The sequence below is a fragment of the Cricetulus griseus genome (genome assembly GCF_003668045.3).
Source record: "Cricetulus griseus strain 17A/GY chromosome 1 unlocalized genomic scaffold, alternate assembly CriGri-PICRH-1.0 chr1_0, whole genome shotgun sequence".
NCBI lineage: Eukaryota > Metazoa > Chordata > Mammalia > Rodentia > Cricetidae > Cricetulus > Cricetulus griseus.
Window position 1 is genome coordinate 52,713,972 of NW_023276806.1, and position 25,373 is coordinate 52,739,344.

The following is a 25,373-nucleotide window of genomic DNA, read 5'->3' on the forward strand; positions in this document are numbered from 1 at the left end:
CTATGCTTATGCTTCCTGCTTCCTGGTCTACAGTGGAATGGAAGCAGCATCTGCAAGCTGCACACAGACATTTCCTTTTATGTTCCTAAACAACACTGCAAGTGGTATTATATCCTTACTCTGGCGCACAGGAGACTTAAAGGGCTGAGTTGACAAAACAGGAAAACTAAATCATTTATAAGGATGTAAACAACCAGATTTTTACCACCACCGCTATACCCCAAATGCCAAAACACAAAACAAGTTCATAGAAACCGTAAATACTGATCTTTTTGCTCAGAGGGACAAAGATTGAAAGATTAAAACTCTTTTCCAATGAAAAGAATAACAGCTTCTCTGGCTTGCCTATAAAACTTTGTCATCCCTAAAGCATATAGATGATCCAAAACTTTAAAAAACTTAAAATTGTATAAAAAAGTACTCCTAAAATTTGACTATTGAAAATATTGTATAGTGCTGGGAAGTGGTGGCGCGTGCCTTTAATTCCAGTACTCAGGAGGCAGAGGCAGGAGCATCTCTGTGAGTCAGCCTGGTCTACAGAGAGAGTTGCAGGCTTCACAGTGAAACCCCATCTCAAAAAATAAACAAAGAAGAGGAAGAGGAAAAGGAAGAGGAGGAGGAAGAGGAAGAAGAAGAAAACATTGTATATTATTTGTTAGTTTACTTTAAAGCTTCAGCTAAGAACAAAGACTAAATGTTGAGGCAGAAAGCAGCACACATGTTATCTAGAGTAGAACAGGAACATTGCAGAAGTTAAAAGAAAACAGGAAAGGTTTTCACTGATGGGCTCTGACAAGAAGTAAAGACAAGGGCCGGCAGGTCTGACAAGTTTACACTGCAACACAGCATTTGATTTTCTAAAATATGGTCTGGTAACATCTTTGTAAATTACCTTACTCTGAGAACTCAGTTGCTTTGTTCACTGTGGTTGATGCAACAGAACTCACATACAGAGGATCTGTTGTCCTATAGTTAGAACTAGTACTTTAGTACTTTTCATATTCAAAAGTACATATTCACTACCTAGCCAGTGTGTGAGCACTCGAACACACACACACACACACACACACACACACACACACACACACACACACACACACACACACAGAGAGAGAGAGAGAGAGAGAGAGAGAGAGAGAGAGAGCGCACTTTTATCAACTTTAGTTTATACAAATATCATTTATTTTATTTACATACTCTTTACTTTCTATGTGCTAGAAATGATTGTTGGAGAGATGGAGGCAGGAGAATCAGGAGTTCAAGATCATCCTCAGATATCTAATGACTTTGAGTGACATGAGTCCCTCAAAAATCCTAATAAATATTTCGTTGTCTCTGCCCCCAATTATCTTACATAATACTAATTTAGAAAGTGCTTTCTAAACAATAAAGACGTGTTTCAGGTTTTGCTTGAGCAATGACAGTGCAATTGTCAACTGAGCTTGCTCTGAGTTAGCCAGAATAGTATAATGATGACACTGGACACTGCCTATTCTTGCCTTTTTAAAATGAAGGGCTGTGGTACTTTACCCTTAAACAGAGTGATTTCTCTCAGCTGTGGTTTTTAGATTCAGAAGTTTTTCTATTTTGCTTAAGAAGAGAAGAAGCCCTTAGTGAGTTTAATGCCAGATTGCCCTGATTGAAATTTCGGTTTCTTGTGTCATAGCTGAGTGATCTTGGACTCTTATTTATTCATCCTTTATTCCTCAGAGTCCTACCTTAAAAACGGAGGCAATGGATGTTTGCTTCATAAGGTTTCTTGCTAAGAGTAAGAGTTAAACATACATAAGGAGTTTAAGGATGATGCCTGGCATATGGGAAATGCTTATGCTTTAGTTATTATTATATAAACATGCATTCACATTGGAGTATGCCAGCTTAGGCTACAAATGACAAGACATCATAAACAGGGGATTTAAATAACCATTTCTCAGTTTTGGAGATAGCAAATCAAAGATCAAGATGCTACATAGGGCCCTGAATTTTCTGAGCTCTCTCTTCCTTGCATCCGTCCATCACAGTGGCCTCACATGGTGGGAGGAACAAGTGAACTCCAGGATTTCCTTTTGAAGGCTACAAATCTTATTTATGAGGGTTTTGCCCTCTTGAGCTAATTGCCTCCCATTCTCACTGGGGAATGAATGAGAACCTATGGATTTGAGGGAGGAAGACACAAATATTTTCTCTGTAACTCACGTGTTCAGTTTCCACCTGTCTACTTTTCAGTTGCTGTTCTGTGTGTTATCCTGACAAAGGCAGCTTAAGGGAGAGTTTGTGTTAGCTCACATTTCAAGGTATAGTCTATCATTGTGGGAAAGTCAAGGCAGCTGCGGTATAAAACAGTACTAAACCCACAGTCAGAAAACAGAAAGGGATGAACGTAGGGATTCTTGCTTCTTGGCTCCCTTTCTCCACTTGCAAATCTAGTATCCCATCCAGGGAATGGTGTCATTCACAGTGAGGCAGTGCTCCCACTTCAGTGCACAAAACCAAGACAATCCCTCACAGGCATGCCCAAGAGGCCCACCTCCAAGATGATTCTAGATTCTGTCAGGTTGACAATCAACACTAACCATCACAAAGCTGCTTTTTGCACCTGTGCTTCTCCACAAGATGCCGAGCCTTCCTTACCACAACCCTCAAATTCAAACTCACTGGAGAGCACATCCCTAAAATGACACACAGCCTTTTCTCTCTGAATTCTGGTCATCACTACAGTTGAAAATCCCTAAGACTGTGATAAGGAGGGGGGAAGCAAAACAATATGGCTTTACTGGTTAAAAAGTCTTTGTTCTTACAGGGTGGGATGGAGCAATGGTTCTTCATTTGTTAAGGACAAAGTAGAAGATAAAAATGTTCTAAGGAGAAAAGAGATGATGCTGGATGTCACTTAGTGTTTTCTTAAAACTGATGAAAGCAAAATGAGGATACTAGTATAAAAATTGCTGAAACTCCCCAATAAGGGCTGGCATGAAATTCTGGTTAAATAATCCCAGAGAAGCTGAACATTTCCTAAATGGAAGAAAGCAACCCCACATTTACATGCTGGCAAATCTACTTTATTTTAAAAACATATTAATTTTAATGTGCTTACATAGTCTTATTTATTTGATGCCATTTTAAAAATATTTTTTTCAGGATGGTAATGGCCACAACCATCTAGCTATCATTCCTGTATAACACATCTTTTTGTTTATACCTTTAAAACTCAAACTTAATGCTCACTGAAAAGAAACTATGTACCTTGAGAGATGGGTTGATTCTAGACCTGTAGCAGGAAATGAAGAGAGTTGGGTACATCTTGCTATGCTGGAGAGCAGGGAAAGTCTCTGGGATGACTAAGTCAGGTCATAAAGACATGGGAAACAGTGCCGGCAAGACACAGATACAGAGATGAAAAGCAAGGAAGCAAAAAAAAAAAAAAAAAAAAAAAAAAGGAGAAATACAGCCACATGCTGATAATCTTCTACTACAAGGGATAGGTACACAGAGTTCCTTTTACTATTCTTATTATTTTCTTTTGTATTTGCTTGAATTTTTATTACAAAATAAAAATTTATATGACTTAATCTTCTTTAATGTAAAGCAATATAAATTCATAAATCTTTGATGACATGAGACAACGCATAAGTAAAATACAAATAATGGACAATTCTACATTACAGTGATAATCAGCTACTATTAGTAACTTGGGAACTGTGTATATATGATGCACAGATATATACACAGGCAAAATACTCATACACATATGACAGGGGGGTGTTCTTCTGCATATATGTTTCTCTTATTGGTCAATGAATAAAACACTGGTTGGCCAGGCAGGAAGTATAGGTGGGGCTACCAGACGAGGAGAATTCTGGGAAGAGGGAGGCAGAGAGATGTTGACAGGGAGAAGCCATGTAGCTGCCGAAGAAGTAACAAAACAAATTACAGGTAAGCCACAGCTTCGTGGGAATACATAGTTTAATAGAAATGGATTAATAAGTAAGAGAGATCTAGCCAATAAGAAGCCTAAACCATTGGCCAAACAGTTTATAAATAACATAAGTCTCTGTGTGCTTATTTGGGTCTGGAAGGTGGCGGGACCAGGCAGAACTGAAACTTTCATCTATACACATAAAATAAAAAAAATATTTTAAAAAATCTTTATTCTTCAATGTTTCATATCTGCCTTGCCTGAAAACACCATTTTAGTTATACTGGCACACTGTTCTATAATCTCCTAGGCTTTCATAATTAGCAAACCGACTCTGGGCTCCTTCCAACATACTTTTCATAATTCTTTCTACTACCGTCTGTCTCCATGGACTCCTCTACTGTAGCCACCCTGGATATCCTCAGATTCAATCCAGATTGGTTCCTACCAAAATGTCATAATTTATAACCCAAATGAACCAAGACCTTTAAATAATATATTTGGGGATTTCAAAGCTTAGAATTCTTGATACAATCAGCAACTTGTCCCAGCACAGGGCCTAATTTTTGTGAAAAGGCCAAGCTGTTATATAAGCATTTGCCAAGGTCAGTGAAAAGAAATTAAGAGAACATATTTCAGCCTGTGAAGGATAACTTGGAAACTAAAAGACAGTGGGGGGAGTCTGCCACCAAAGGCCACAAGAACTCTGTGGCCAACGGAAGCACAAATGATGTGCTTCTCCTTGAGGCCAGTTCAGGAGCACTAGCTCGGAGGAGGTTTGGGCTTTGCAACCCTATAGAATGGGGAGGGGGTGTTTCAGCTTCTTGCTTCACTGTACTTGCTCTATGTCTGGGAAAAGCTGAAATCTTGGTTATAGAAAGTGTACCTCATTGTTTCTAAACTTCAGCAACCCTGTAAGTCAACCAACTTGATAATTAGACAGTCTTACAGTTGGAAAGAAGCTTAATCACGACTGATGAGCATTTCTCTCATCATTTATTTTTCCCAAATCTCTAAAACTAAGCCAGTTAGACACTCATAATGCAAAACTGAATTCAAGTGATTTCCCAAACTTCCCTGCCTGCATCTTGGGTATTGATCTATTAGATTCTGCAGAACTTTAAAACAATTTCCTTTGGTACAGAGAAACCCCTTAGATAAAAATAAGCATGGGCTAGAACCTACTGTGCAAGCCACACCAATCCTAGAAACCCAGTGAACCTCAGATTCCCCCAAAAGCTCATGCTGAAGGAGTTTTTGCTGAAAAACCTATAGTAGTATGTTAACTCATCACAATGAGCCTTTGTTTTGTTATATTATTTGATGGGTCTAGCTGTATATCCTATGCTGTCCTGGAAGTTGCTATATAGATTAAATGCATGGTCTTCTTGCCTCAGCCTCTCAAATTCTGGAATTAAAAGACATGCACTGCTGTGCTCATCTTCAATAGGTCTTATCTCAGTAATCATAACTCATCTTTCTGTAGCTTAGATGGCTGACGTACTGTTTTTGTATAAGGGAGCTTTTCTCTTTCTTTTCTTTTCATCAGTGTTGATTTACATTTGATCCTTTGTAATGTATATAAGCAGCAGGTGAATTTTAATTTCTTGTGGATATAAACTACCTCCAAGAACCAGAACATTCTTTAGCTTGAATGTTATATACCCTGAAATGTTAGAGGTTGATTTGAGTTGAAGTATAGAACTAATATATAAGTGTGATTCAGGACTGGTAGAATGGATTTGAGGGTTTTTATTTATGCCATTTACTATGTGCAAGACCATGGCCAGGGTAGTCAGGGTTGGCACAAACTGAAACCTTGATGTCTTTTCCTCTGCCACTGCCTTTCCCTATTCCCCTCCGTCCTTTCAATCTACTTCCTTCTCTATTTTCAATGCATTGTCTTTATTTTTTTTTAATGTAGCACATACACTTGCAGGAGTTTGGCCATCAATTCTCTCTTTCCACCTTTACATGAATTCTGGGGATCAAACTCAGGTTGTTAGGTTTTTAGGACAAGCACCTTTACCTGCTAAGCCAACCAGCCCAGTAATTCTAATTTTAATAAGTATTTGAGTTGTTTTCAGTTACAGTCTATTATGAATAATTCTTATGTTGATCTTTGGGATAACATGAGTACATATTCTAGTGTCTATACACCTAGGAGAAGAATTAATGAATGATAGACTATATAGGGACTAACTTCTGTAGAAATTGTTAGTTTACTGAAGTGGCCAAACCAATTTACCTTCTCACAGGCACTGTTTGGAAGTTTCCACATGTCTTCACATTGTTTTTACTAACACCTAAATCAGGTTGGTCCTTTTCATTTTAACTGTTCTGATGCAGTTGCTAATAGACTACTCTATAACAGTGTTTTGATTTTTTTCTTGTGAGAATGACATAGGGAAGGAAACTGGATGTGGAGCAAAGATAGTTCCAGTTTTGTCTGTCACCATTGTTGTAAGTTTTAAATGATTAAGTGACCCTTCTAATCTGCTACCAAGAGGACGATGACAACAGCAGCTTCCAACATATGAAAATGAAATGATATACTCTAGTGAACATCTCTGAAAGAACTTTGAATGGGAAGCATTTGTGCAAACAAGCATTTATGGAGTATCTACTCTAAGCAGGGCAGTCTTCTAGGCCTCCAGTGGCTAAAACAAAGATTCCTGTCCCTTCTGGAATTTTTATTCTAGAACAGTGTGCTGGACAGTTTTATGTCAACTTGACATAAGCTATAGTCATCTGAGAGAAGGGAACCTCCATTGAGAAAATGCTACCACAAGGCTGCAGGCAAGCCTGTAGGGGATTTTCTGTCTTTCTTTTCTTTTTTTCTTCCTTCCTTCCTTCCTTCCTTCCTTCCTTTCCTTTCCTTTCCTTTTTTTTGTACTTATTCTTCTCACATACATTACAACCTAACTGCAGTTTTCCTTCCTTCCTCTTCTTCCACAACTCTTCTTCAGAAAAGATCAGTCCTCCAGGGATATCAACCAAACATGGAATAATAAGTTACAATAGACAAGGCACAAATCCTTATATCAAGGCTGTATGGCAACACAGTAGGAGGAAAAGGTTCCCAGGAGCAGGCAAAAAACTCAGAGACGCACCCTGTGATTCACGTGGGAAGGCTGAATCCATTGTGTGTAGGGCTGCCCCTGGGCCTCAGGATCTGGATTCTATAAGAAAGCAGGTTAAGCAAGCCATGAGGAGCAAACCAGTAAGCAGCACTCCTTTGAGGTCTCTGCATCAACTCCTGCCTCCAGGTTCCTGCCCTGTTTGAGTTCCTGTCCTGATTTCCTTCAATGATGAACAGTGCCGTGGAAGTGTAAGCCAAATAAACCCTTTCTCCCCAAGTTGCTTTTGGTGTTTCATCCCAGCAATAGTGACCCTAAATAAAACAGAGACAAACAAGGCATAGGAGATGTAGTAAATAAACGGTAGAGTATGCTATAAAATTCAAATGCTGATGATGGTAAAAGAAATAAGGATACAGAGTTGGGGAATCTTCACTTTGAAGTAGGAAGGTCAGAATGGAATCCCCCAAGACCGGGTTTTTGAGAAGACTTAGCGCTAAGGAGTACACTGGGAAGACAACTGGAGGCAGAGCTCACCAGGCTGTGGAAGAGCTCAATATAATTCTACCTGGCAAGTTGCAGGAACTGAAGAAAGTCAGTATAGCAGCAGTAGAGGGTAGAGTCAATTGCAGGGAGGGGAGGGGAGGACAGTAAAAGCTAAGGTTCAAGGTGCTGAGCACATGGGTTCAATCACCAGCTTCACAGAAACCTGTGTGGTAGGCATGTTAGCACTTGGGAAGCAGTGGAAGGAGGATCAAAGATCAAGGACATCATACTGGGTAGTTTACTCAACAGAAAATTTTCTTCCTGTTTTAGAACTAGAAATCTGAGCTCAAGATTTCAATTGGTCCTTTTTCTTTCCTTCTCCCTCCCTCCACCCACCCTCTCTCCCTCCCTCCCTCCTCCCTCCTCCCTCCCTCCCTCCCTCCTCCCTCCCTCCCTCCCTCCCTCCCTCCCTCCTTCCTTCCTTCCCAAATGCCCTTGTGAGGGTTACAATTGTTGCAATGAAACACCATGACCAAAAAGTAAGTTGGAGAGGAAAGGGTTTATTTGACTTACACCTCAAAGCAAAGTTGGGAAGGAGTTTATTTGTATTACACTTCCAGACTGTAGTCTAACCATTGAAGGAAGCCAGACGAGGAAGTCTAATAGGGCAGGAACCTGGAAGCAGGAGCTGATGCATAGGCCATGGAGGAGTGCTGCTTACTAGCTTGCTACCCATAACTTGCTCAGCCTGCTTTCTTACAGATGCTAGGATCACCAGCCCAGGGGTAGCCTCACCCACCATGGCTAGGCTCTCTCCCATCAATCACTAATCAAAAATGTGCCCTACAGTCTTACCCACAGCCCCATCCCTTGGAAGCATTTTCTCAACTGAGCCCTCCTCTCAGATGACTCTAGCCTGTGTCAAGTTGACATAAAACTATCCAGCACAACAGGTGATAGGATTTCAGTCTTTCACTAAAGCTGAATAGTTTCACACTGCATGAACATACTCTTTGTTTGTGGGCTTTATTCATCCACAGGTGGACATTTAGGTTGATTCCATATCTTGACTCTTAGTAGTAGTACTTTAATAAAAATGGGTGTGCAGGTATCTCTGGCTTTGGCATACTGGTTTTGCATCCCTTGGATATGTACCCAGTAGTAGAGCTGCTGGCTCATATAGCAGGTTTGATTTTCCATAATGACTAGACTAATTTATGTCTCTACCAGCAGTGTACAGGGGTCTCTTTGCTTCACTTCCTGGCCCACACTTATACCTTTCATCTCTCTGATGATAACCATTTTGTCAGGTGAGAAGGAGAGCTTGCAGTCCTCATTTGCATGTTCCTGAAGACAGCAACAGTGAGCATTTTTTTCAATTTATGAATTGGCTGCATGCATGCTTTTGTTTGGATTCCTCTCCAGTTTTGAATGGAGGCAAATATCCACTTCGCTTTGATGTCTTTGTAAGCATCAGAAATGCCTTGGGACCCTGTCTTTGAATGGGAATAGTATTTTTCAGCTTATCTGTTATATTTCCAGTCAGTTTTACTGTGAAATTTGGGAACACATGTTTGGGGGCACTTCCCTTAAGCACAGTCTCGTAAATAAGACATTCAGCTCTGTTGAAGAAAGGAATCTCACATGGAGCTTTGTAGTAGAATCTGCTAGAGGCACTGCTTACATCTAGTCTGTACTGAGAAAACAAGGCTCAAGGGTCTGCAGTATTCTAATTAGCCAAAGAACCTACAAGATTTCACATGTCGGTAAAGCCCTTTTGTAAAACAAAGTTCCCAGGTCCCTTTATAACTTAAGAAGCACACTCTACTACTTATAACTACATATTCTCCAGATTAGAAGAACAATGCATGTTTTGCCAACTTGAGGATCACCCTATGCTGCTCTCTTAAGACAGTGACTCAGAACCTTGAAATTGCCATTGTACCTGTGCAAGGGCTCCTGGGTAAACAGATGAGAGATGCCTGAATACATTTAAACTTAGTAACAAACTCTCCCTCGTTTTATTTTTCTAACCTTCTCCTTACTGGGGAGGTACTTTTCAACAAAGCAATTATACTCTACAGAGATTCTTACAAAGCACAATTGTAACTTACATTCCGTTAGCTATAATCAGTGTATGAAATTAAAGCTATAACTTCTGATTTCCACAGCATTCAACAAATTTTCATAGCTATCCTTTCTACCCTGGTCCACATCACCATCATTTGTTAATGGGTCCCTGTTCTAGATTTTTCTGAAAACATAGAAACAACTGACTTGAACTTGGATCCAGATTCTCTCCAATAGTCACAGCACAGATCACTTATGATACCAGCTGTGTGTAGGGGTGGGGTGGGGTGGAGGGTCCCCATAGACCAGCCAAGCAATCAGTTCTGCATGGATACCAGCTGCATGTTCCCCTAATTTCATTCACCCTTGACACCGTCTTAGTGTCAGTCCTTGCAGGCTGAGGTCTCAGCTCTCCTCTTCACGTGTCATTTGTAAGCTGAAGGTAACACAGGTTTCACCCACACTTCTGACTAGTCAGCCATAAGCTGGGGTTCCCTCAACTTCCTCCTCACAGAGTTCAAGGATACATTCTTATTGTTTTTTTTATTAAGGCTTTCCAGAGGCTACAATGGGAGCAACACACTTGTCAAGGATTGAGGAAAGGGACCCTGTTGGGGTGTGCCACCGTCTAGGACTTCCTCTTGTTCCAGAAGTCCTCTGAACCTTGTCCTGTACAGTTTTATGGAGGTTTCACTGCACACATGTGACTGATACAGGGACACCCAGTGTAAGAAGGTGATTGGCAGAGGCCTACAGGAGCGGGAAAGCCTAGCAAAGCTGTCTGTCCAGATTCCCTTTGGCCTCTTTTGTGCAGCATTCCTTTTTGCTGGGTGTGGGCAAGACTGGGGGTTTTATGACCTCCTATTTGACAAGGAGAGTCAGAGAATTTCTTTATAGCTAGCTCCAAGATGGAAATTAGAGCGAGTGGCCAAAAACAGTTATGAATGAGGCCCAAAACAAAATTGTAAATGTAAGGATTTTTTTCCTGCTTTTACTTTTTTTTAACTTGAAAGTATGATTGTTGAGTGTTAACTTTATAGATAGATGACAATATGGTGTTGCCAGTCAAAATTTGGACACATCCATAAAGAGTTTCCAGGATTCATCCTGGGGACGAAAACTGTGATTTTTCTGGCTCCCTTTGCAGAAGGAAAAGTCAGTTTTTCTGGCCTGCCTCCCTGATGGGAAATTTCATTTCTATTGTCTGCCCTGGGGAAGGAGTCATGAACCAGGAACTAAGGAGGATATCATCCTGTCACAGTTGTCTGGCTTCCAGGCTTGAAGTCTCACCCAGCTCCCTTCCCAGCATAGCGACCAGAGGCAGAAAAATTGGAAACAATCCAGAGCAGATCACAACACTCCTCTCTTTATAGCTTTTTACTGAGCTCTGAGTAAAACCCACATTCTTCCTTGTATCCTTAAATGCATCTGCAATCTCTGGCCTTCCTGACCTCATTTCCCAATTCTCTCTGCTCTGGAACCATGCTGCGTGCACATTGGCTCCATCCCTCCTGTCACACGTGGGACTGTAGGATCTGCAGAATGTCTGGATCTTCCTTGTCACTTGACCTCTGCTCTCTAAGTCATGCTTTCTCAGCCCTTAGGTGGATTCAACCATATCCACCCATCACTGCCTCTTCTCTCTTCTGCTTTGTGGCTAGCATTTATCATGCCTTGAGTTTCTCTTGATTATTTACCTGTCTCAGGCTTCCTGCCTTCCTTCCTTATGAAAAGCAAGAACCCGGCCATTGTAGTGGTGCACACCATTAATCCCAGGAGGCAGAGGCAGGCACAGCTCTCAAGGCCAGTCTGATCTACAAAGTGAGTTCTAGGACAGCTAGGACTATTACACAAAGAACCCCTGTCTTGAAAAACAAAAAACAAAACAAAAAACCCCTAAAGCCAAAAAAAAAAAAAAACCCAAAAAAACAAAAATCAAAAAAGAGGAGCCATGTAAGTCTATTCATTGCTGTAAAGGAACAATTAAAGTCACATCAGCTCATGATCCTTTCTGTGTATCTGTGAAATGGATGGATAAAGGAATCTGTGCCAGCTGAAAGACAGGAGTCAGTCTGATGAGACACACACAGATGGGTCAAAACAGTGCACCCTCAGAGAGTCAGGCTCACACACAGATGGGAAGCTCTTGCTCTGGGTACTACATAGCTGGCTCCACCCTAGGAAATTGTGGCCAGATTTAGGTAGGACAGTGTAGTTAAGCGAAAAGACAAAAGATTGGCAGGCATGCTGGCATATACCTGTAATCCCAGCACTTGAGAGGTTGAGGCAGGAACATTATATAGTGAGACCCTGTCTTACAACGTTAAGCAGGGCAGGAGGGGGACTACAACCAAGGGCATGTTGGGATCTTCTATTCCATTCAGTGTTCTCTGTGTTCTGCTTTGTTAGACAAGCTTGTTGCCTGACTGCTTGACTGCATTCCCTGTTTAAAGCATGCTGCTGCAGTTGACCTCTAATACCCCCATGAATTTGGCTTGGATTCATGTGATCATTTGCAGTTTAAATGTACCTATGTGCTTATGTGTGGAGCATAATACTGATTTTAGACAATAAATTAACTGAAATACAAGTTTCCAAATTTTTCCATTAGTCTCTGAACACATTTGAGCATAATTATCATATAGATGACAAATAAAATGCTAGACAAATAAAATTGCTAATCAAACATGAAGATACAACATTAACACTGGGTTAGGCTAGTGATGGTGGATTATGTTGCCTATCATACAACATAGTGGTGTGCACCCACGCTTAAGTGTGGAGGGTGTTTGGTATCTTCCTCTATTGCTTTTCACTATGTTTTTACAGACAGGGTCTCTCACTGATCTGGAGCTCACTGATTGGGCAAGATTAGATGTTGGTCTCAGTCTCCCAAGTCTGGGCTTACAAGCATGTGATGCTTGACTTTTGTTTTCTAGTTGGCACTGGGATTGAATTTAAGTCCTCAAGCACTTTACCAATGATGCTTCTCTACTGCTCCTATATGAACATTTCTAAGGTAGTAATGGTCCTCTTACCCCATATATATATGCAGGATGCCACAGAGGCCGGAGGAGGATAGTAGGTGTTCTGCTCTATCCTACTCTACTTCATTCCCTTGAAACAAGGCCTCTCACTGAACCTGGAGCTTGTGGGTTTTGGGCTAGGGCTGGCTGGAATAACCCTGGTTCATATCAGAAACATTGGGTTTATACTTTGTTCTGAAGTTTTCTACTAAATGGGCAGTTTTTGGTTTTTTTTAACCTTCACTAGGAATATAGCATAATAACATGAAATAAACTTTTCACTTTTTGCTAAAACACCCCCTCCCAAAACAAAAAGACAGAAGCAAATCAATATATTTGTGGAGGATGCTATGGTTTTCTTCCCTAAATACTAATCTCATCCATTTTAATTTTATTAAATTTTTTTCTCTATGTAGTCCTGGCTGTATTACAACTTGCTTTGCAAACCAGGTTGGCCTTGAACTGCCTCCCTTTGCCTCCCAAGTGCTGGGATTAAAGGCATGTGCCACACCACCTTTTTAATTAAAAAAATATATTTTTAAAAATATCTGTATATGTATGTGGGTATATGCATTCATAAATGCAGGTGCCTATGGAGTCCAGAAGAGGGCACCAGATTTCCTGAACTAGAGTTACAGGTGCTTCTGAGCTGCCTGCCATTGGTGCTGGGAACTGAACAAGGGTAGTCTTCAAGAGGAGTATGCACTCTTAGCTAATGAGACATCCCTCCTCTTCATCCTCACTGAGCCTCTTCAGCTTTGCTCAGCTGTTACACAACTATGTACCTTCTGAGCTCCAGAGGGGATGCTGGATATGCAATGCAATTTTATTACCCTCAGCAGAGACTGGCTTAGTAAAAGACATTGGGGCCCTTTTGACCCGTCAGCTAGAGAGGAAGTCCTGTTGGGAGGAACATTTGGGAAAGGAGATGTTGAAACATCTTTCCTCCTTAGGACATTGTTGCTTGAGGATGTGATACTTGGACCTGATAGCCATCTGGGGACCTAGCAAGTTTTTCATTCTATAAATTAGAGATAACCCAGAGAAACTCTGGAAAGCATTAAGTTCCGTTGTTGTTATTTACTTTTGTTGGGCCTGGCTTCATATTGTTTGACTTAGTAATATTCCCTTATGAAAAAATCATAACTCTTAATCCAACCATTAAGTTTAGGAAGCAATGATAACAAGGGGCCATTTTAGAGAGAAAATTTATGTGACATCTGTGACTATGTAGTAATTTCCCGAAGTGTCCTACCATCAATAGCTCACTGAGTAGGCAGACTATTCATAGAACGGGGCAATCAACCCACCTAAGATGGATGACATTTGTAGAATTGGAGAGGTACCCAATGATACATTTACCCTTGTCACAAAAATTATGATATGGCACAAATCAAAATTACATTTTGTAGAGTGTTTGCTTTGTCATCTATGTGGAGTGCTTGACTCAGCTGCAGACATGTCTCGCCACAACTCAGCTAAGTATTGTTGTCATGCCTATTTTCCACATGGGGAAACGGAGGTTAGGTGACAGTAAGCAGCTTCCTAGAGACCAGAAAAGCTGGGATGTGAGCCTGACTCTGAAGCTCAGGCCCCTAGTCATTTCAGCTTTCTGCCTGAGAATCAATTTATGGTTAAGACACTCAGCAGATGTTGGGTGACTACTTAAAACAAAGAAAAAAGAGAAAAAACAAAACATGCGGCAGGCAAACATTATTGGGTGATTACTTAACAACTATTCTCTTCCACCACTCTCAAAAGTGACCTCTACTTTGTTTGAAAGTGACTCATGATCAAGTTAATGGCATTTCCTTTTGCTAGTGACTGGTCTAAGGTGGCTATGTGACCATTTTTCTAATGGTGGCCACAAGTTAGGTAGGATTTTTCTCCTTCAAAAAATTTGGAGTAACATTTCTTTACTCTCCTCTCTTGCTTCATATAATGACCCCTGAGGGTGTGATGTCTGGAGCTGTGGCAACCACCTTGTAATTAAGAGGTGACAGGCTTGGAGATAAAAGTTCATATGGATATGATGGCAAAGAGTAAACGCAAAAAGATATCCAGTCCTTGATAACACAGATCTTCCTGTCCAACTAGTTCTGAAACTACCAACCTTAAACTTCATGCTAAAGATGTGACAAATGACCTCACACTCTAAGCTACTGTTTGCCAGATGTTTGGTTCCTTGCTGCCTAAGCCATTTCAAACAGATACAGTTTAGGCAGAGAAATGTGTTTCAGAGTCTCAGCAAAAATAGATGTTAAGGGGATAGAGTTTTTATCCAGGAATTTATTAGCATTAAGTAGTTGTTCATAAAACAAATTGAATTTTATCTCAAATCGGGGGTCAATCTGAGTAGTCCACGTGATGCCTGCGATAAATGTTTTCCCCACTGGCTTCCAGATGCTTAGTGTGAAGAGATCCATAGCCATCTGACTTCCAATCGACTTGGTTAGAGAGAGCCTCAACAGGATGAAGGGTGGTACTATAGAAATCGCCTAGTTTCTCTCTCAGCAGACTGCAATCAAGGACTGAAGGTTACAGCTTCCTGTCTGGAAGCCTTTTGCTCTGGGTTTAGATAAAGGTCCCTTCTCTGCCTGGCAGGTCCCAAGCCTGCAGCTCCAGGGCTCCACTTCCCTTGTGGTTTCTTGAGCCCCGCCCACATTTTTGTTTTTTATTTCCCCAGTTTAATGGTGTGAAGGAAATCACTTCAGCTGTCTGAAGCTTGGTCCAGTCTGTGGAGTTCCTCAGAGTTTAAATAAGGGAGTCAGAAGGCATGCCCCAGTTCAGAGAAAACACTTTCCTAGAAATCCTGGAAGACTACTTGGATGAGGTGGGATTTTTAAGAACATGGAAGGCATTCCAATGACAAGAAAGAATGCGTCCAATAAAGGAAGAGAAACGTTTAATAAGTGTTTCTGGAAAACTAGAGTTAGGAGGGATCTGAGGTCTCTTTTTAACAGTCACTTCTTCCACGTTCTTTACAGACACGCGAAGCGGAGATCTGGCCAAGGTCAAACTACCAGGGTTAGGACTTCGCTCTGCAGGCACCAGGCTGGTTTTTAATCCACCTCCTCCCCGCTTTCCACAAGTGATCTGCTTGGCAGGATCTCCTGTTAAGCTGCAATCTCCTCGAGAGCAGGACCACTGTTTTCTTTATTCTTGGAGCCTAGTGGCTAGTGTAATTAATGATCTTCACTCTCAGCTGGGGATGCTTGTTTTCAGACAGGCTTTATAACTTGCCTGAGATCACACAGCAGTCAAGTGCCGGGCTGTATTTTACTCTCCATAACCGGACTCCGACTCCCTTTCCATAATGGATCGTTCCAGAACATTTGTTGAACGAATGAACGAACCCAAAACGGTCGAATCCATTTAGAGGCCCGGCCTCTTGGGATAGCTGGGGACTGGGCTCTCAAGATCCAAGCAAAGCACTCCTAGGCTCGTCGTTGTGCTCCAGGCTCCGAGGCCACGCCCCCTGCCCAGCTGGGCACGCCCCCACCTTGGGACTTGGGTCCTTTCCTCCGTTTGAGTTTCCCTTGGCTCCAGGCCCTGGGCGGAGGGCCTCTCCCGGCCTGGCGACCTGTGCCCGCTCCCAGACCAGCCCTCTCCCTTTCCCTCCCCCTTTCCCCCTCCCTCGTACTCTAAACTTCTTTTTCCCCTCCCTCTCTAAACTTCAGTCATCCTAGTGCCCGCCTCCCCTACTCAGCACAGCCAATTAGAATCAGCATACCCGCTGAGGGCCCGCCCCCCAGCCGGCAGGAACCCAATCCACCGAGCCGAGTCGAGAGCTGGGCGCGTCCCTCAGAGCTGGGCTGGTGACGACAGCGCGCCGGGCGCTGCGCTGCGGGAGGGGGCGGGGCCGGGCCGGGCCGGCGAGGGCGGGGGAGGGGCCAAGCGGGGAGGAGGTTGCGGCGGGTTTGAAAGCGCCAGTTTCCTGGCAGCTGGGGCAGGCGTTGGTCTCGTCGCTCCCGCTCCGCAGCGGCCGCGCTCGAGCGGGCTACCAAGCTCGGTGCGCGCGTCCCGGACGGAGCTCCGCGTTCCAGCTGCTCCCTCAGCTCCCGCCCCTTTGCCTCAGCCTTTCCCGCCGCGCGGGCGCCGATCCCCGGCCGTCGGCTCTGACCCCGCCCGGAGACCCCGCCGGCGCCGCCCGCGGGGCGCGCGCTCCCTCCGGCTCTCCTCCGCGGCCCGCGTGAGGGGCGGCTCGCGGCGGCGCGCGGCCGGCCGGCTGAGGCGGGGGGTCAGCGGCGGGGCCCCTCTGGCCGGGCTGTGCGCGGGGCCCGGAGTGGCACCGCGGCCGCCCGCGCGGGGGCTCCTCCATGGTGCAGCGGAGGTCGGGATGTCGAAGACGTTGAAGAAGAAGAAGCACTGGCTCAGCAAGGTGCAGGAGTGTGCGGTGTCCTGGGCCGGGCCCCCGGGCGACTTGGGCGCGGAGATCCGCGGCGGCGCCGAGCGCGGCGAGTTTCCCTACCTGGGGCGGCTCCGCGACGAGCCTGGTGGCGGCGGAGGCACCTGCTGCGTGGTCTCGGGCAAGGCGCCCAGTCCGGGCGATGTGCTGCTGGAGGTGAACGGGACGCCGGTCAGTGGGCTCACCAACCGGGACACCCTGGCTGTCATCCGCCACTTCCGCGAGCCCATCCGTCTGAAGACCGTGAAGCCAGGTGCGCTGTCGCCTTGGGGACCTGCGTCCTCCTGGTCCCGACTACCTGGGGAGGGGGAGGGAGAGGGGGAAGAGGCGGTCTCAGGGTTTCCCATTTTGCGGCTGGCAAAACTGAGCTCGCGTTGAACAGCTGTGCAGGCTATCAGGGAATTGCAACTAGGAGCTGGCTTCCTTAATCCAGCTCGGTCTCCCACCACAGACAAGAGTTTCTATTTGTATTTGTATCTTATTTATTTTCTGCCTAGAGAAGACCGTCTCTTTTCTGCTCCCCTTTGTGGAAAAGGTCCTAGTATGGTAGTCTTTTTTTTTTTTTTCTTTCTTTCTTTCTTTTTTGGAACGGTTCTGCGTCTTCTAACGGGGAGAAAGGGCTTTACTATGGAGATTTGTCGCTAAATCGAGTGCCGAGGTTATCACGGAAAAGCTCCTGGGAGAGCTCAGCTGGCCCGGTGCGTCGTGCACAACCGCAGACGTCTGGGAGCTGACAGTCCAACTCTGTGGGTCTAGGTGGCTCAGGTGTCTGAGTACCATGAGGTACAACGTGTGGTATGTGGCAGCCAAGCTGTTGTGTAGTCCGGGCTTGGAAGGAAGACCTAGGTGCTCCAGCCTAGCAAATGCTTTTGTAAAGCTTTCAGATCTCCAGAATTTGTTGAAGCGTTGGGTAAAAAAAGAATCCGTGTTGCCCTGGTGTCTTTGATGCTCGTAAAATGTGGTGCAAAGCACGTTACGCTTGTGACATACTCGCTAGTTGGAAAGCATTGATCAGACTGCGTACAGTCTGGTCTGCTAGTATGTAGTAAGTTTTCTTACGGATTTGTGAGTGAGAACATTGTTGGTCCTTTCGGTATTGGTAAAATGCGATTCTGGCTTCTGAGATGGTTATAGACAAAAGAATTGTGATTAATTATTGTTATTAGAAATCAAATTGTTTCTACTGAACATGGGGTGCATTGAACATGTGGCAGGCACTGCCAAAACGTGACCTGGGTTAGATTTTGGTCTTTCCCTCTCACTACAAAATGCTAGACATTTCTAGAGAAAATTTAATATGCTTTCTCTTCTTCCTCTTCTTCAGCTCACTTTAGGAATATCTCTTAGTAGTCCTTGAGCTAATTGCAACTGATGGTTTGAGGCAATATATGTGTAGTGTGGGCTTGTAACACAGTCTTACTGTCTTAAATGAAGGCTCTTTCCTATCCTACCATATCCATTTTATGATTTGTATTTTTGTGAGTTTTTCTTACTGTTAATTGTTAGAACCTTGTCAGACTATCAGCAACCTTTTCTTTATGTTTTTGAGGATTGTAAGATTCTTAACTCTTCTACAACCATATGTGAAGGGTGGAGGGAAGATTTTTGGGGCAGTATTTTGGCCTGTTGGTTACTGTTTGTAATACTAAAAAGATTATACAGAAAACATTTACTAGCCACTTAGATCAGTGGTTCTCAACCTGTAGATCTTGACCCTGGGCATGGGGAGGTGTCTAAATATAAGCTATACTGCATATCAGGTATTTACAATATGATTTATAATAGCAAGATTACAGTTATGAAGTAGCAATGAAATAAGTTTATGGTTGGGGGGTCACCACAACATGAGGAGCTGTATTAAAAGGGTCACAGCATTAGGAAGGTTGAGAATCACAGACTTAGATAAGTAATCCCATGAGCCAGCAGATGATGAGAAGAACATGTGTATCATTGCTCTGTTTTGTTTTGATCACTTGAAGCATTACTGAGACAATAACTGTTTAAAAAACAGCCATAAAGTTAATAGGTTGTTGAGGAAGCTGGTATAATCCAAATCATTGTGATTCTTTAAAAAGACTAGAGAGGTGGCTTCTTAATAAATACCAATCTGATTTACATGTTGTAAATGCTGTGACCTAATGCTGTGACCCTTTTAATACTGCTCCTCATGTTGTGGTGACCCCCCAACCATAAACTTATTTCATTGCTACTTCATAACTGTAATCTTGCTATTATAAATCATATTGTAAATACCTGATATGCAGTATAGCTTTCAGCTTTCATATTAAATTGGAGAAAATACTTCAGGGTTTAGAGTGTTGTTATACAGTAGTGTTAGTTAACTAACTATTGATCAAATCTTCTGTGCCCCATAATATAGTCAGCATTTTTGTACTAATAAAATTTTGCCTTCTTGGCAACCAAAGACCTTGTCCTACTTTAGCTATTTAGCTAAAATAAAGGGACTAACTGGTATCAATGGCTGCAACACATTTTATTACTAACAGTTCTGAATATTGTGCTTGCTTTAAAAAATGTGCTCAGCATTGGTAATTTGTAGTGGATTCCACTATTTCTGTGTCATCTGGGATTTGAAACTGTTCTAAGCAATTATATGAAATTATAATGAAAAATATTTGTTAGGTAGTATATTACACGACTTTCTTAAATGCCTTTGCTTAAAAGCAGCATTTGTAATAAAATACCAAGAGTTTTGTAGGTTAAACACAAGCTTTAAGCACTAGAAATTAAGAACATGAAGAGGTAATTTGTAGTAGAACTTTGTTAAAAACAGCACAAGTATATCTCCAGAGGATCCTGGGTTCTCTATGGTTGTGATTTGTTTAGAAAAGCATGAAAATACAGTATAAGGTGTTCTAAAGAGAAATTTGCCCTGACACCACTCCCATTTTATCTAAAGTTGTGAAAGAGATGGATTTTTAATTTAAAGCATTGTACAGTAGATATAGCATGTTTGACTGGTAACTCTTCATAAAACTGCATTCTTGATAGTCATTTAGAAGCTAAGACAGTGAGAGAGTAAAATGTGGTCATTTCTGTAAGACGTCATGTTGATGAGGAATGATCTCATACTGTCTTCTAACAGTTTGTGGCAGAAAGATGAGCTGGGCTGTAGACATAGCTGCAGCAGCCCTACTTCCTTACTCCAACCTTTTTTTTTTTTCCTTCATTCTGGAGATGCTCAGGGCAGCCCTTCCTGCCAATGCTGTTAATACAAGGATGTCTTCTTTCAGATTCTCTTCATTTTTGATTAGAGTTGTGTTTATTTTCATTTGTTATACTTTTTAATGGGTAATTGAAAAGAGCTCTTAAAATTTGTATCCTCTGAGTTAGGGTTAGTGTTTGTAGCATTAATATAGTACTTAGCAATCAATACTTTAACATTTATAGGTGAATCTTTAGTCCTATTTATTGCTTGGCCCAATTAGTCACCAGTTTCTTACTTGTGATTGGTGACTTTTGTTTTTGTTTTGTTACCATTTTTTTTTTCACAAGAGAAAAGTTGTCATTTATTTGAATTTGAACTTCTGAACTTTGGACCATTGGTGAAACTTTTTATGGTATAATCCTGTATCTAGTGCAAGTGCCTATGATTTTACATCAGATTATATTCTTAAACAATTTTTATTTGGGTTACTATGATAATTAGTTAATTTTGTTCTAAAATTCCCTCAACTGTGAATGTGTAGTGTTTTAGAATACATAAGTATTTGCTTCTTAGACACCTGTAAACATTTCATAGGTTGTAAATTACACAAATTTTATTCCAGGTAAAGATTAAGTATTGCATTATAGTATATAAGTGCATGAAATCATTGTGTACTGATTTATTATGCACACAGTGCATTGAACTACTTTTACTACAGTATCTAGGGATGAAAATCACAGGGAACATTGTATTTAATGCAGTTAGCTGTGTGTTTAATAACTAATTTGAAACAGAGTTTGTAGCATGTTAATTAAATGCAGGTAAAAATGCGCACTACTTACTCAGACATTGTAGTGTCTAAAGGAATTTTGTTAAAACGAACTCACCCCTAGAAATAAATTCCCCTTTAGTGAAGAAGCTTTACTGGATGCTGTAAAATAAAGAATGTGTATGGTAATGCAAGTAATAAGAACTCTGCTTTACTTCTTAGCTCTTGGATCTTTTTGTTAGTTTTTAATGTAGTTGGTAAGTTGGAACATTATTGAATTTTGCTTAAGTGGTTTAATATCCAAGCGAGAGAGAGAGAGAGAGAGAGAGAGAGAGAGAGAGAGAGAGAGAGAGAGAGAGAGAGAGAGAGAGAGACACTTAACTGCTAGCCTTCTAGGCTAGTAATACCACCAATTAATCAATATATTTTTTAGCAAACAGAAACTAGATTAGGTGAGGGAGTCCTTTTGTTGGAGACAATTGTATCAAATTTTGATAAACCTTCATTTGCAACATTCTTGCTTTTCCAGATTTTTGGTAGTAGTTCCCCCCCCCCCCCAAAGGTCTTAATTTAGTGGTTCAGGTTCAGGATTCCTATGATTAACTAGGGAATAAAATGCTGCAGCAACAACTGGTGTGCTGACACCAGTTAACATCTTTATACTTAAAAACTTTTTTCTATATTACTTTGTAGGAGTACTAGATCCAGATATCTCTCATGTATTTAATTTGATTACTTTTCTAGTGTATCATTCTGGTTGCCTTATTGATGTTCCCTATCTTAGAGTTAGAGATGTGTGATGATGGCCAAAACAACTTGGGAAGGATAGGGTTTATTTGGCTTACACTTCCAAATCACCTGATTCATCACTGAAGGAAATCAGGTCTGGAATTCAAACAGGGCAGAAACCTGGAGGCAGGAGCTGATGCAGAGACCATGGAGGAGTACTGCTTACTGGCTTGGTCTTCATGGCTTCCTCAGCCTACTTTCTTATGGAACCCAGGATGGACATCTCAAGGATGGTACCACCCACCATTGGCTGGGGCCTCCCCAGTCAATCACCGATTAAGAAAATGCCCTACAGGCTTGCCTACAGCCTGATTTTATGGAGCTGTTTTCTCAATTGAGGTTTCCTCAACTGACTATAGCTTGTGCCAAGTTGACATAAAACTAGTCAACAATAGACAGTCTTTCCTATGTGATGTTTTTTAAGAAATTTTAAATTTCTTGCTATTTTGCTATAAACACAAATTTAATATTTGACACTTTCAGTTTTCAGATCACTTTGTTTTATACAAATCATTGCTAAAACTGAATTTCCTGGAACACAGGAACACAACATTGAGTTTTTGGAAATATGTGTTATTTTTTTTTCCTCTGATGTGGGGAATGCTTTAATAAACTACTTGTTATGGTATTTTATTTATTATTAGAAGTTTGTTCTCTAATTTATGTAAATTCATGGTAAAACACATCTAAATTTGTTTGAGTATCTGATTTATAAGGTTAGTGCCTAATCTTTAGGTGAATAATAGTGTCTTTAGTCTGTAATTTCCCCAAGTCCGTTTGGAAATTTTGTGGGTTCTCAGTGTTTTGTGTTTTTAGACTGTGTTTAGGAGAATAGTTTCTTCCTGTCCCTATCCTCCTTTCCTTCTTCCCCTTCCAGTCTCTTCCTTCTCATGACAGGTTTTTTCTTGCTGTGTATCCTTGGCAAGCCTTGAACTTGTGGGCAGTCTTCCTGCCCCAACTCCTGTAGATCAGGTTGGCCTCGAACTCTGAGATACCCCTGCCTCTGCCTCTCAAGTGTTGGTGTTAAAGGTATGTATCACCACCACCCAATTTTAATAATTTTATTTTTGAACCAGTCATATTCTTTATCAAACTCTACTGATCTACTGATTTTTAAAATTTGAATTTTTGGTCTTTTGTGATTTAACAAAAGAAAAGAAGTTTTGGTATTAAAGACTACAACTGTGTTACTTTGAATTAATTTTTCCTTTTTCCTTTTTTTTTTTTTTTTTTTGGTTTTTCAAGACAGGGTTTCTCTGTGTAGCTTTGGAGCTCTGGAGACCAGGCTGGCCTCGAACTGACAGAGATTAGCCTGCCTCTGCCTCCCGAGTGCTGGGATTAAAGGCGTGCGCCATCAACGCCCAGCTCTATTTTATTTTTTAAAGATTTATTTATTTTATTTATGTGTTCTATCTGCATGTACACCTTTATGCCAGAAGAGGGCATCAGATCTCAATATAGATGGTTTTGAGCTACCATGTCATTGCTGGGAATAGAACTCAGGACCTTTGGAAGAGCAGCCAGTGCTCTTAACTGCTGAGCCATCTCTCCAGCCCCCAACTTTTTGAAAATGTATCCTGAAATGTTAAGAAACATATTTCTTCAAATACTGCTTTTTGGTAGGGAAGAATGGATACTTGGAATGTAAGGCTGTTTCTCAGGGTGGTGAGCTGCTCTGTGGTATGGAGGCTGGTGCTTTGGAGACACGTGTAGTAGAAGAAAGGCAAGCCTACTCACAGTTGTTTCTATCCTAAAAACAAAACAAACAAACAATATTGTTCTGAAAGTTTTCCATGGAATGCTGCTTCTTTTAGAATATAAAGAGAAAGTGAAAAATCGGCTTACAGAACATGCTCCCTCCTCAGACACCCCATGACATCCCCACAGCAGCTAACACTGGTCTTGTCAAATGAGCCAGAAATGGTATCTTTAAGAAGCACACAAAATCATCAGAGCCGAGTGATTCACTGGTAAGAATTCTTGTAGGAAAGGTTTGTTTTAATTTCATTTTTCCTTACTACTTAAAATTCCTCAGGTAAGATTTAATATGTATTTTGGTGAAAATCAAACTCTATAGTGTACTGTTCTAAAAAGTTACTTTAAGCTAACTATGGCAGTAGGCACCACACCATTGAGAGGTTGAGGATAGAGAGAGAATTCAAAGCAGCCTGGTTTACATAGTAAGGCCCTATCTCAATGAGAGGGAGAGGGAGGGAAATGCAGAAACACAGAGAGGGATGAAGTGAATAAGAATATCTTAGCAAGGATTTTTGGTTCCTTATTACGAAAAAGGGGAAATCAAATAAATAATAAGTTGCTTACCAAGTGCTGTTTTGTACCACTTTTAGAATGAGTATCCCATACCACCCATGTTGGAATCACTGATATGTTTTGGTTGAACACCACATTAAGTGATTTGCTTGCAAAACAAAATTCTAAGAAATCATTGTTGTGTGGTGTCAATAGTGAAACTTTGGATGTGTATATGAAGTAAGAGAAAGGTTTCATTTGTTTTTGTTTTAGTAGAGTGTTGGTCACTTGTCTTTATTTTTTGACTTGGCTGGTTAGGGAAGGAATTAGGAAGAATTTGAATTTTCTTGGTTTTGAAAGATAGGTTTTGGATTAGTTCAAGAGTGACGTTTTTAGTAGTAGATACGATTAGGAGAAAAACACAGGGCAAGAATAGTCAGTCACTCTATAAGTATCTATAGGGTGTGCCATTGCAGTAGGTTTTATATGTTTGTATATTAAAAACACTTTACTTAAACTGGGTAGGTATAGTGCATGCCTTTAATCACAGCACTTGGGAGGCAGAGGCAGGTGAATCTCTGTGAGTTTGAGGCTATTCTGGTCTGCAGAATGAGTTCCAGGACTTCAGGGCTACACAGTGAAACCCTGACTCAAACAAGCAAACAAACAAAAAACCTCAAACTAAAAACCACTTAGTACAAATGCACAAATAATATTATATATTATATAGTAATTGGAAAGTAGAGGGGAAATTATATTAATTGTTTAAATATAAAGATAATTCTATTTTGAATTATTCCTGATAATGTGCTCTCAATTCTAACTTAAAATGTGTTTTTTCCTAGTAATAATGCTGTTGAGGTGTTTAGTGGTATTTCTGTCTTTAGCTTAGTCTCATTCAACTCATAGTACCATTAATATTCTTATTTTGCCCATAATGTACTTGAACTCTTACCATTAGTACTAATTGTTTATGGATAATAAGCTTATTTGGGTTGCTTGGGAAGCCCAATAAGTTTTATGGGCAAACACAGTTTGCTAGTGTAGTAAAACAAGAGTCCACCTTACCCTTGACGGTTTGGCTTCTAGTGACAAGGTTGGCATCATTAATATCTTTATTTCTCTACTATCTCAGTTATTTTATGCAGCTAGTGCCTGTAACACTGAGGAGCAAGCCCCCTGCCATTTCAGTTATTCCAACATGGCCAAGAGAGTATAGACTGCATTTTGTAGACCATAAATTTCAGTTGTGACATAATCTAACCACCCAAGAAAGGGCAGTCTGTGTTAGTAGATTTAGTTACTTTGGTTTATTAACATGCATTAGAGATATTGTTTAGAGATTCAGAAATATAAATGGTTACATAGTTAATGTTACTGTCAACTTTGTTCAGAGAAGCTTTTTTTTCT

The 25,373-nt window shown here is 41.3% G+C and overlaps 1 protein-coding gene across 3 annotated transcripts in view; it reads left to right on the forward strand.

Annotated features, from left to right (window-relative positions):
* The first annotated feature begins 16,493 nt into the window (after nucleotides 1–16,493).
* Nucleotides 16,494–25,373, forward strand: part of Magi3 (membrane associated guanylate kinase, WW and PDZ domain containing 3) — a 203,992-nt gene continuing 195,112 nt past the window's right edge. For 2 of the 3 annotated variants that reach the window (XM_027393847.2, XM_027393848.2), the window contains exon 1: nucleotides 16,494–17,239. In XM_027393847.2, coding sequence (XP_027249648.1) covers nucleotides 16,918–17,239 — 322 coding nt within the window. In that variant the 5' untranslated portion in view covers nucleotides 16,494–16,917. The remainder of the gene's footprint in view (nucleotides 17,240–25,373) is intronic. The other variant, XM_027393846.2, reaches the window with a different exon arrangement.